The 13,071-nt window shown below is 38.8% G+C and overlaps 1 protein-coding gene across 4 annotated transcripts in view; it reads left to right on the top strand.

Moving 5' to 3' along the window:
* Nucleotides 1–13,071, top strand: part of polb (polymerase (DNA directed), beta) — a 113,898-nt gene that overhangs the window by 78,552 nt on the left and 22,275 nt on the right. For all 4 annotated transcript variants that reach the window (XR_010971153.1, XM_068023349.1, XM_068023348.1 and 1 more), the window contains exons 12-13: nt 2,145–2,209; nt 10,786–10,925. Coding sequence is in view for 3 of the 4 variants with exons in the window: in XM_068023349.1 (XP_067879450.1) it covers nt 2,145–2,209; nt 10,786–10,925 (205 nt within the window). In the remaining variant the exon portion in view is untranslated. The remainder of the gene's footprint in view (nt 1–2,144; nt 2,210–10,785; nt 10,926–13,071) is intronic.

Below are 13,071 nucleotides of genomic sequence, written 5' to 3'. Positions count from 1 at the left end.
TTCTGGTTTGCTGGAAGCAAGCTTCTGGATGCTGCTTTTCTTTCTCTTTCTGAAGTGTCTCTCTCTAGGCTGCCTTTTTAAGGTAAAGCTGCGATACTTTTCACCTCCTGGTAGGAGATGCTTTGGTCTCTTTTGCATAATGGCCCAGGACGTGGCTACTTCGCACTTTGTTTGTTTCAGAAGAAGACATTAAATTCTGGAATAAAAGCAAAATACTTCAGATGCTGGAAATCAGAAATAAAAGCAAAATGCTGGAAATACTCAGCAGGTCAGGCAGATTCTGTGGAGAGAGAAGCAGAGTTAACATTTCAGGTCTGTGACCTTTTAATTCTGAAATGTTTTAGGATGGGTGCAATTGACACCTCTTAGCTTTGAAAAGTTTCCTTTGTCCCTGTCAGTTTGAATATACAACGGCCAAGCTCTTTTTTTCTGTTTGGTGGCAATTTGGGAGCATTGTTCACTTTTTAAAAGAAAGCTTCATTTTAAAAAGTAAAGTCAGTTTTTATGACTCTTCCAATTTAGTCCTTAATTTGAATCATCGCACTTCTTGTGTGCATGACAAATCATACTTCTATATTTTTATTTCTGTCCATATTTTGTTACTGTACTTCTCACTTTCTAGGAGATACTGCTACTAATTCAACAGGAAATGATCCAGGAAAAGGCAGAACACAAATACTTTTAAATAAAAACTTCGAGACAACAATCTGTCCATTGGAACTCTGAATATCATTGCTTTTCCAAGCTCTTCATTCCTCTTTCTACAAAATGCTTAGTGAGGATTACTCTACATGACGATTACAAAATTATACCTTTTGCATGAGCTGTATTGTAAAATCCATGTTACTCACTGAGTGTTGTAAAAGAGGAATTCCATTGACCCAATTGAATGGGATAAATGGCAATATTTCTCGAATGAGCACAACGGTTTCACCTCACCGCAATATTGCAAGTTCATGTTGTATGTTTCATTGCAGTGAGCATCCCAGTGTGCTTGTGAGGAACAATGGGGAGATCTGAGGTGGATTGAAGCACTTGGGTATGCCTTGGGTTTTTTAAAATCAGTTTTCTTTATTCTCATCATTAAACACACTGGAATGTTCATTGGTGCTGTGTTAACACATGGGCTTGTAAAATCCACAGTCTGATTTGCATACCAGCAATCTTTATTTCACTTTGAAAACTAATTGCTAACTGTCAACATAAAAGAACACAACAAAAAGCAATATTACAAGAGCAAACTCAGATCTGCCAAAAGGAAAAGATACAGTAAAGCATTTATTATCTGATCTTGAACAATTTATTTATGCTACAATGAGTGATCGGCCTCTGTCGCCCTGTAACTAGTTTGGAAGAAACATGCAAGAGAAGACTTGAATAATCAAAGCTGACCATTAAAAAAAAACTCCTCATTGGGATTGTCCACTGTCATCTCACAACTTCCATCTGTTCTGTATTAATATATCATAAAAATCCACATTACTGTTCTTCTGATTCAAGAATGTTTGCACATGAAGTCCAGGGTCATTTTCCATTTACTTGCTGCGTGCACGTGCTCCTCTTTGATTTCAGTATTCTTTCTTTCAGTATTCTTTTGATTGGAATGAATCAAACAGGAAACTTTAACCATAAGAGTGCAGTATTGCTACTACTTGAAGTGGTGCATACGTTACTGTGTTATAGTTGCCATATTTAGCAAATAGTAACTATTCATTAGGTTAGCAATATCGAAACTTGGTTTGGCTTGAAGATGGGAGATTGGAACTGAACCTATCCATGTCATTTAACCCAGCAGGCCTATTCTTTTCACAAACATTGATATTTTAAAACATATCCAGCTTTCTGAGGCTGTATTTTGTAAAATTGCTCCCTGACCATCAAAACTAGCAAAATGAACATGAGGAATGTCAGTCTTTGTCTGCGAATGAAAGAGTGGTATCCTTGAACTTGCTTACATAACTGCAGCAACTATGCTGGTGCAACTACCATTTTGTACTTCCAAGATACTAAAAGAGCAGTGTTTTGTGCTCTGGCACAGGCAAGATGGGCTGAATTGGCCTCCTGTGCTGTATGATTCTCTGATAGTCACTCGAGCCATGGTATTTTGCTGATTCTCTCTTTCTTTGCTTTCCCTTCTTCAACAGGGTGTCTGTCGATTGCCAGATGATAGTGATGGTAGTGAGTATCCATTCAGGAGAATTGACATTAGGTGAGTTAATTACATCATATTTAAAAGCTCGGGTGCTACTCCCCACAACTCACACCTATCTGATCAGTCTGGTCAAAACCCCAGATTTGATATGAAAACACTATTTGTCAGAAAATATTTTGGAAACAGCTATTTGGTGAAGTAAGTAGATGTTAAATGAGGTCTTTTTCTGACCTTGTTTTCTTTAGTGATTTGCTTATTTGAGTGTTAATCATTCTACTCTTCCACACTGCAATCTCAGGAAGAAGCAGTTAGGATTCATATAAAAATTAAATTGACTGCAGGTGCATCATTGCCGGGAATTTGTGCACCGAGCAAGTTGATATGGGGGCCATAATATTCTCTGCTATCTTTTAGTAAATTGTGCCAGATTTTTCCTTACGTTTGTGAAGTGTCTTGGAGTGAACTTTCTCCATTAATATTGTTTTATTTATATATGCAAGTTGCTAACTCAGCTGCTGAGCAGCACTTTCTTTGAAAATAATATGATCTAATCAAGAGCTACCCATCTGTCGCTGTCCACCATGACCCATTTATTGGTAGAATGTTAGCTAGTAATAATTAATCTTGAATACTAATATTCTATTGCCTATATTTTTGTGCCGATTTTTGCTTGTAACTCCTCATCTTGGTTGTTTCCTCTCTCTCTTGGATTAGACTGATTCCATGACCTGTTGCCCTTACTCCTAAGCATTTGAAATCCATAGAATCATAGAAGCTTATAGCACAGCACAAGGCCATTGAGCCCACCCTGTCTATGCCAGCCTATTGTTGGAGCAATCCAAAACTAATCACATTGCTTTGCTCCCTGCCTGTGCCTTATATTTTTTTCTCTGTTTCAAATATTTATCCAATTCTCCCTTAAAAGATAGAATGTTTCAAGCACACCTTGCATCAAACTTTCCAGCTCCAGCAACCTCAACATAAGAAAATTTCTCTGCCTCTCTCTTCAGTCTCTTAATGACATTTAAATTGACCTTTTCTCATTGGATCCACAATCACAGGAATTAACCTTTCCGTAGTCATTCTATGAAAACCCTGAATAATTTTTAAAACACGATTAAATCTTCTCTTAGCCTTCACAGTTCCATCGGAAATAGTGACAATATCTCAAGTCTCTCCTCAAAGCTACAGATTCCATTCCTGGCATTAACTTGGTTGGTCAAGATTATGTGTTCTTTACAGCTTTCACCTCTCTCCCATAATGGACCACCCAACATTGCATGCAGTACTCTAACCATTCCTCATACAATAGTTGCTTTATTCTATGTCCCTTATTTATTAAGCCCAAAATGTTATTGGCCTTTTTAATGATTTTATCTGCTTGCATTTACTCTCCAGGGAATTACATATTTGAACCCTATGTCATTTTCTTTATCTGCACCAGTCTTTTTGTTGAGTGTGTACTCTCATTCCGTGTTTTTTCCTCAAAGAATTTAGTACCTCACACTTCTCCACATTATGTTGTATCTGTCATCTGTCTACCGATTCCACTAACCTGTTTGTCTTCCTGCAATCTTTTACAGTCCTCCTTGTTGTTTGCTAAACTCCTCACTTTTGTGTTGTTTGTTCCTATTTTCCCTTGTTTTCTTCCCTTGACACCTGAAGGTGACGACTCTTTAGTAGCTAGTGTTGCCGATGAATATATGTATAAGATGGTGAATTTAGTACAAATTCATCCTTAATTGTGAGTTTTATCTCGCTTTGGTCACTAGACTCTGACTACCAAAAGTCCATTTTACAAGAAACCAGTCTGAACTGGATTTAAAAGCTGATCAGGAAAGTTATTTTGGACTATAAGGGTAAAGATGCTGCACTTAAGCAGGAAGCTAAGTTCAGAGATTGGGGGCTCGAGATAGAGGTACAATCCCATTGCCTTTGTTTTCTATTTACACTCCTTTAAGTGTGGTTCCCATGAAATTAATATTATAAATCTAAGCTAAACAGCCAAATTATGCCTAACATAAGTTCTTGACATGGGCCCCAAGAACTAAATGGGTGAATGCAGCAGAGGGGATTTGAGGGAAAACATTTTCACCCAGAGGGTGGTTGGAATCTGGAACGCACTGCCTGAAGGGGTGTTAGAGGCAGGAACCCTGACAGCATTTAAGAAGTATTTAGATGAGCACTTGAAATGCTATAGCATACAAGGCTATGGGGCAAGTGCTGGAAAATGGGATTAGAATAGTTATGTGCTTGATGGCCAGCACAGACACGATGGGCCAAATGGCCTGTTTCTGTGCTGTATAACTCTATGACTCTATAGTAATTCTCCGTTTTCCAGTTCAGGAAGATCGAGATTTAATTTCCTAATCTGTTCAGTTAGTTGGGGCAGCAGTGGGGTGCTACAATTCACCTTAGTATTCCTGAGGTAAGAGTAGAAAATTTACTGAGTGTTTCCTGTTCCTGCTGAAAAATATGGATGACAGGGAAGAGAAAAGGATCTGGGCTGAGTCTTGATGTCCTCCCACTTGACTAAATATCATGCCAGTACTAATTATTAAGATTATGTGAACAATAGTTATTTGAATGTGGTGCAAGATGGTTGCTGGGGTCTATGGAATTATAATGCAGCATTAGTTATTGCCTTCAGGAGAAAAAGGGAGGTGGGGGGCACAGGAGATGATAAAAAGGAAATGCATAATTCTGTATTAAGCCAGCTTGGAACTAAATTTATATAAACCGATAGGGGTAAAGCAAACATGCTGAAAAACTTTCATTTGATGCCAGAATGCTTGATTTTGGCTTTTCCTCCATGTAATTAATAATTCACAATCAGTAATTGCAAGGGTTGACTTGTAATTAACACATAGAAAAACACATCTAGAATACATTACTCAATTAGTCCTAATTTGGCATCTGATTCTGCTTACTTTGTCTTTTCAAATAGCCAATCAAATATCGATTTATGGTGGTCTTGTAGCTGTGGCCTGGACCTCCTAGCTGGAGATGCTTTGTGTGTGTGGCCTGTAAGAGGAAATGTAAAGACATATAAAAAATTAACCTGATACTGCCAGCTACATTTCGGTTTATGAGGCAATAAAAGGCAAGTGTACTGGTGGAGGTGCCAGGGCCACTGGTCACAACACTTATCAATAGCGCACAAGGGTTTTTGTGTTCATTAGATGAATCTATTATTTCATAGATACAAGATAAATTACTCCAAATAGGAAATTTACTGGAATATAAGTCCTAGAGAGCCACAGGACAATGGGATCTAAAAACTTGAAAGGTTACCAACTACCACCAAAGCTTCCTCCACATGAGCTGGGTCAAAGTCCTGGAAGCCCGAACAAAAAAATTGTTAGATGCAAGACACATGGACTGCAGTGAATCAAGAAGACGGCCCACCACCAGCTTCTCAAGGGCAACTAGAGATGGGCAATAAATATCAGTCTTGCCAGCGACGCCCAAAAGATGATGTTTGGCTTCTCCACCATGCTAAATACTCTTCTTCCTCAACAACTTAGCTCTATACAAGTCTCTCAAAGATCTTTATACTGTTCCATATTTTGGGACCTTCTAGCAGTCATCAAACAGTATACAGGGAAAAGCTGCTGTCTGATTGCCGATCCCTCACACACCACCAATCTAGCTGTCTCCATCACAGTCTTTTTTGTCGTTATGTTTTTTATTGAAACTTTGGTCACTACTGTATAAGCTTTCCTTCAAAGCTCCAGATATGCTTATTTACACACTTCCTTCTTTCTTCATCCAGCTCTACTGTGATGATTAGTTATTGCACGGTCTCCTACTCTTAACTCTTTTTCCAGGGTCTCGTAACTCTGAACTCCTTACCTTCCTCAGGCTTTAAAACCCAAACTTAGCATTACCTAATCACTAGTCTTTGATCTTCCTAGCCTCCTAACTGTATTAATTGTTGGTGGTATCATTTACTATGAGTCTGGCTCATCAGCTACTTTTCTAACTAAAAAGTCTGGATTTTCACTTTTTCTTTCTTTCACCCAATGGAGTTTATTTGGAAACATTCTCTTTAAATTCTCTGATTTGCCTGCTTTTTCTCTATTTAACTGTCAGGAAACATTAATAAAATGATCTGTTAATAATGGAGTGTGTTCCATTATTTTATAAAAGGAAGTGTTTGGTAACTCAATGCTTTGGTTAATATCTCCAAGCTGGAACCTTTTTTAAAATTACTCAATCCATCAATTCAGTAAATCTTTCCGTGTAACATTAACCGCCAATTTAAAATATCAATTTCTGAATCTCTCCTAAGTTTTGTCAAACTTGCTGCAATGATCTTCAACTGCTTGCTGATATTTAAGACATTGGTTTATGCACAGTTGAGCTTGGGATATCAATGTGTAGTGTCTTTTAATTTTTATTCGCTCATGGAATGTGGGTGTCACTGACTAGGTCATCCCTAATTGCCCTTGAGAAAATGACACCCACATTCCATGAATGATTAAAAATTAAAAAAAGACACTACACATTGGTTTATGCACAATTGAGCTTGGGATATCAATGTCTTAAATATTAGCAAGCAGTTGAAGATAATTGCAGCAAGTTTGACAAAACTTAGGAGAGCTTTTTGAACCGCTGCAGTCCATTTGGTGTAGGTACACCCACAGTGTTTATAGGAAGGGAATTCCAGGTTTTTGACCCAGAGACATTGAAGGAACGGTGATATAGTTCCAAGTCAGGATGGTGTGTGGCTTGGAGGGGAACTTACACAGGGTGGTGACCATGCATCTGCTTCCCTTGTCCTCCTAGGTCGTGGGTTTGGAAAGTGCTAGAGAAGGAGCCTTGGAGAGCTGCTGCAGTACACTTTGTAGATGGTACACACCACTGCCGTTGTGCATTGGCGGTGGAGGTAGTGGATGTCGCAGTTGCTTTTTCCAGTCACCTTAAATTAATGTCGTCCGGTTCTGGATCCTTTGGCCAATGGGAGCAGTTTCTCTCTATCTACTCTATCCAGACCCATCATGATTTTGAACACCATTAAATCTTCTCTTCTCCAAGGAGTACAAACCCAGCTTCTCCAGCCTATCCATGTAACTGAAGTTCCTCATCCCTGAACCATTCTGATGAATCTTTTCTGCATCCTTTCTAAATGCCTTGACGTCCTTCTGAAAATGTGGTGCCCAGACCTGAATGCAATACTTTAGTGGATGCCGAACCATTGTTTTATGCAGGTTTATCATAACTTCCTTGTTGTATTCTATGCCCCTGTTGATAAAGCACAGGATCCCATATGCTTTGTTAACCACTTTCTCAACCTGCCCTGCAACCTTCAGTGATTTGTGCACGTATACCTCCAGGTCCTTCTGCTCCTGCACCCACTTCATACTGTTACGACCGGGTAAGGAAGGGGTTTCGGGCTCCTCTCTCGCCCCTTTCCTGGTTTGGTGTTTTAGCTTCACCTCAGTGAGTCCTTACTCACTGCTGTCTAATTGTAATCGTAAAGGAACCAATCAGATATGCTTTCTTAGGTTTAAACAAGAAAGATGTAAGTTTATTAGCCTTAACACTCTTAACTCAGTTAAAGTTACTAAAAATATACGACACAATTATGTTAGCATGCATACATGCTAAACACACACATACAAGTAATTGCAGAAGGGAAGAAAGAATTAAGGGTGGGGAGGTTTGGAGTAGTAAATGGAATTCGGTTCCTGTCTTTGGTTTGGATGTAAAGACCTTGAGTGAAGTTAAGTCTTGCAGTTCTCGTGGGGGCCAGTGCACACTTTTAAGCTTGTTTAGTTGGTACCAGAAGGCTGAAGAAGTCCTCTTATGCTGCTTCCGTGGGTCTTTGGAACTTTGCTGGAGAGAGAGGGGTGCTTTCGTTTTGAAGTTCAATTGCAGTCTGCCCCAAACCTTTCTGTGAGGCACAATTCAATCAATTCCCAGGTTGGCCAGCAGGTTAGTCATGTGACCAGCTCTTTGTTTGAAACAGCATTACCTACGAGAGTTGTTAATTCTTCAAAGCTTATTGTTCGTACTAGACACACCCGGTTGCAGTAGTGGGGGGTGGGTGGAGCGGTGGAGTGCCGGCTGTTACACAGACAAGATGTGAATCATCATGGTTGCCCAGCCCAATCTTGCTAATTGAATCATTCAACTGTCTCTCAATGCAAATGTGCAGCCATGTTTTCAGCTGTCAGCTCTGTGGTCTTTGTAAAAAAGTTATGTTCAATATCCAGTAAAAGTTCATATAGTGTTCCATATGACAAAATTGATATGTTTCCATTTGGCAGGTGTGGTTTTGTCACAAGACTTACAAATTTCACCTTGTGGTTTTGAATCGTCTAAACTTTATTTCAGTTGTGCAACTTCTTGAGACGAACAATTGAAACAGGTTAGCTAGCAGTAGTTACGTTCATCTAATTCTCCAAGGATTGCACTCTAAAAATTAAACCAGTCTGCAATTTCAGGAGATGGAAGACCACCAATAATAGAGGAGAGATTTCCATGGAGGTGGCATCTCTTCAACTGTTTCCGCTTGTTCAAAGTCTTGGTTCTTGCTTGTGGGTAATTGCTGTGAATTATGGCGAATCAGTCATGCAGCTCCCACTCTTTGGGCACTAAATGGCCTGTTAAGTTGCCAATATGCCAGACAGGAAGTGCATGCTCATTGCAGCCCCAGTATCGGGTACACCTTGGGACTCGCCATTTCCACGTGCCCAAATTTCTAGACAACAGTGTAATTTACTCTTTATTTTCATTTGATTTTTTTTTTATAAACCTCTTTTATTTTATTGGTCAATTGAGTTGACTGTCAATTCTTGTGTAATGCTTCTCCCAAAAGGCGACTGGGCAGTTTGAACATTGACTACTCTGGCAGAATGATTCCAGCTCCAATCTTTCCAAGAAATATGGACAAGCAAATTATAGATGAGAGGTAAATGGCCTAACACTGGAGAAAAGACAGAAGTAAATGGAGCAGCACAAAACAAAAATCTAACAGAGGGATTGGGCAGTGTATCCTGCATGAGTTAAGAATAAAAGGTGATCAGGAGGATTGCAGGAATGCATAAGGTGATTTGCAGGATATAAGAGGACATTTTTAAGTGTACAAATACTGAGAATGGGTGATTTTTACCCAAACATGATTTTTTGGCTGTTTTTGGGAGCTGACAGGGCTACTTCAAATGATTCAATCTGTAGGGTCGATGGGGGTTTCTTTGTTGGTAAGATACTTCCAAAAGCCTGACTGCCATAGCTCGATTTACCATCAACTTTACCATTCTGATGTCAATGTAATCTGTGCATTGCTTTTAGATGGAGGTATTACTTAAGCTTGTATTGTCTTGCTTGATTTTCCATATAGGGTTTCAGCTTAGATTGCCATATGTTCATCATTGTGGCTTGTGTTTTGTCTTTGCTTAGCTTAAGCACAGTGGACCTCCCATACTCACTATTCTTCATTGTTTAAATTCACATCAGAATTGAGTTTCCATTTGGAAACCATAGGCTGACCACTTTCCTCAACCCTGGTGCAACCAGCAATTTTCGATTTGAGGTCAAGCAATACCAGCTTGAAATGAATTTAATTTTAAATTTTTTTTATATGAACTTTTGTTTAAATGTAAGTTATGAAAGTCTGACCTTATGATTAAAAACATAGCCAATGATTAAGAGGCATTATGCTAAGTTATTGAGGATTCTATTGATCTGGCAATATGGATAATGTGGCTGACAGATTCAGCTTTAGATGATTTTGGTGTTTGACCCTGTAACCACTAATATAAGACGGGCTTTGGTTGTTTTTTCCTCCATTTTGTTTAAAATAATGTCATACTCATTTCTTGTATCTGACTCATAATACAAATACTTATTTGAACATCCTCAAGTTGTTAAAATGACAATTTCGACTGCAAGAAGTCAAAACTAATTGTAATGGTTATTCCAGAGTTAGAACTGTGGCATTTTGCTTGCCACGGTTTTAGGTAGAAGTTTTTAAGGAGATTATGAATAAAATAATCACATGATGATTTATGTTCAATTGTATGTAATTTTGTTGTAAAGCTCTGATGTCTGTAATGTGCATATTTAGCAGTAATAGCACTGTTTTGCTGAGTGTGCACTGCTGCTTAACTGAAAACACCATCATGAAATAGATCATTCTGTGATATTGATAATCCAGTTGGGGGTGGAACTTATTCCACGTAAATCTAAGACGTCAAGTCCCTTTATTTAGACTTAGTGCTAGAGACATCCATTTCGAATGTGTTCTCTTTTTGGACTTGAGCAGCCACAGACTAATCCTTCATGGAGCACCAGTCTATATTTGTGTAGATTGACCGCAGATGTTACAATCTCTAGACATATTGCTGGAATCGGGGACTACGGATCAACAGTTCGAAAACGATGCTCAAGAGGAGACAGCTGTGCCTCTGAAGGAAGTTTTGATTGTTTCTGTTTTTATTCTTAAAAGCTAATTTCAATTGCCAGTGTTTCAGAAACTGGACAGATTATGTTTATAAGCAACTATACCATGTTACCCAGTTTGAATGGGCTTGGGACTCCAGTATCTCCACCATCCAGTAGCATATTGTCTTATGTTGTGTCTATTACTTTGGATACTGATTGCTAATCATGTACTTCTCCTGCAGGCTTATTCCAAAAGATCAGTATTTCTGTGGCGTGCTTTATTTCACGGGCAGTGATCTTTTTAACAAGAACATGAGGACCCAGGCACTAGAAAAAGGTTTCACATTGAATGAGTACACAATTCGCCCACTGGGAAGCACAGGTAGGAGCTAAATGATATTGGAAGCTTAGGCATTATCACGGGCTTTGAATGCCGCTTTGCTAAATTGATGAAGATTCCTGTTTAAAAAGTTTAGGTCAAATGCAAAGCATTTCTCTGTATTTTTAATAAACCCCATATCATGTTTCAAAAAGACTTTTGATGGAGAAATGTTATTAAATAAATGTATTAAGTTGGGCATTATTGTCACCCTGGTGGGGGGTTCGCAACTTGAACTAATTTTACCCCTTTAGTGGAGTGAACTGTGAGTATCTGAAGAAAATATTGCTTTGTGCTAATGGTTAAATCAAATCTGCTTGTGCTTTTATTGCACACAGAAGAGACAAAATAGTTCAATTTTAAGGTATTTCACAAGGTTTTAAAGAAAAATTAAATGCCCATGATTAATTTGGAGAATATGCAAAGCTGGAGAGTCCATATGGTAATTTTGACTAATATTTTATCAATGATTCAGACACGACACTCAAAATCAATCTGAGTTAGGAGAGGGAGGTAGGTAACACTACCAGTAGTGTTAGGCATTTAATTATTGTGCAGTAATATTTTAGTGCATTTTCTTTATTCATTCATGGATGAGAGTGTCGCTGGCAAGGCCAGCATTTGTTGCCCATCCCTAATTGCCTTTGAAAAGGTGGTGCCTTCTTGAACTGTTGAAGTGCATGTAGAAAGGAGAGTGTTAAAGTAATGAAGCCAAATCAATAAATAGTTAACAAAGTTACCAGTCTTGGCAATCCCAGATCTTGATATAGATTAAAATGCATATCTTCGGCTTTACTTCATTGTTCTGTTGGAGGATTTGAAGGTTTAGAAATGAATTCTGTCTGTGTGTCGGAGATTGCGAAGATTAAGATTCAATCAGGTTAGCAGATTCCTTATTGAGACTTCTTTCAGTGAGGATAATGAAGCATCAACTACAATAAAACGACTTGGTCCCACTCATGGCCCAAAATGCTTCACTTCTTTGGTTTAAGAAAGAACCATCCTCAGTCAATAATAATAAATAAAACCAGAGAATTCTAGAGATACTCAGCAAGTCGGGCAGCATCTGTGGAGAGAGAAACATTGCCTTTCAGGTTGAACTCCTCCTCAGTCAAGCAGTTCTTCAATAATTATGGGGAAATGGTACCAATGAAAATTATACTACTAGGTTGAAGCAAGGCCTCAATCAAAAAACTGTGGGAAGTCTTTCAGAAGCTTGCTTCAAATAAAGGCAATGATGTGCAGATATCAAAGTAACAATACCGAAAGAGACCATTCGGGCCAGTGCATCTGTGCAATGCTATCTATTTGAGTTCCATTTTCCCTGCCCTTTCCCCATTGCAGGAGCAACAGAGGATGAAGCAAATGACTACCATTGAGATTTAAGTGCAGTGACCAACAGCAACTGTTAGAACTAGGAGAATCAGGACAAGCTACAGTCAAAAGTAAAGGCTCTTTATGGGAGAAGGGCTAACTTTGGGGTATTTGTGCACAAATTTTGAATGTGGCAGGATGTTACAAAGCATATGGAATCTGGGCTTTATAAATAGAGGCATAGAGTACAAAAGCCAGGAAGTTCTGATCAACCTGTATAAAACACTACTCAGCCCCAGCTGGAGTATTGTGTCCAATTCTGGGCATCACACTTTAGGAAGAACATGAATGCTTGAGAGGATACTTTAGACAGGGAGAAAATGCACAGCAAACTAAGATGAGTTTGGAGTGTTGTGTGTAATTGCAAGTTGCAGAGTAAATAAGATTTGTGAGCTGCAAGAAAAAGAAAAGACTTGAATTTATGTATCACTTTTCACACCCACCAGACATCCTAAAGCTTTATAGCCCATGAAATACTTTTTTGAAGTGTACTTATTGTTGTAATGTAGGAAATGTAGCAGTCACTTGACATATAGCAAGCTCCCGTATACAGCAAATGTGACAGTGACCAGGCAATCTATTTTTGTGATGTTGATTTAGGGATAAATATTGGCTAAGACACTGGAGATATCTCCCCAGCTTTTCTTTGAAATAGTGCATTGGGATTTTTACGTCCACCTGAAAGAACAGACCGTACCTGCAGCAGTGCAGCACTTCCTCAATACTGCACTGGAGTTATAGAATTATAGAGTTTTTACAGTACAGAAGGAGGCCA

Source organism: Heterodontus francisci, chromosome 47 (genome assembly GCF_036365525.1).
Source record: "Heterodontus francisci isolate sHetFra1 chromosome 47, sHetFra1.hap1, whole genome shotgun sequence".
NCBI lineage: Eukaryota > Metazoa > Chordata > Chondrichthyes > Heterodontiformes > Heterodontidae > Heterodontus > Heterodontus francisci.
The sequence above is the reverse complement of the archived record's forward strand: the minus strand, read 5'-3'. Positions and strand labels throughout refer to the sequence as shown.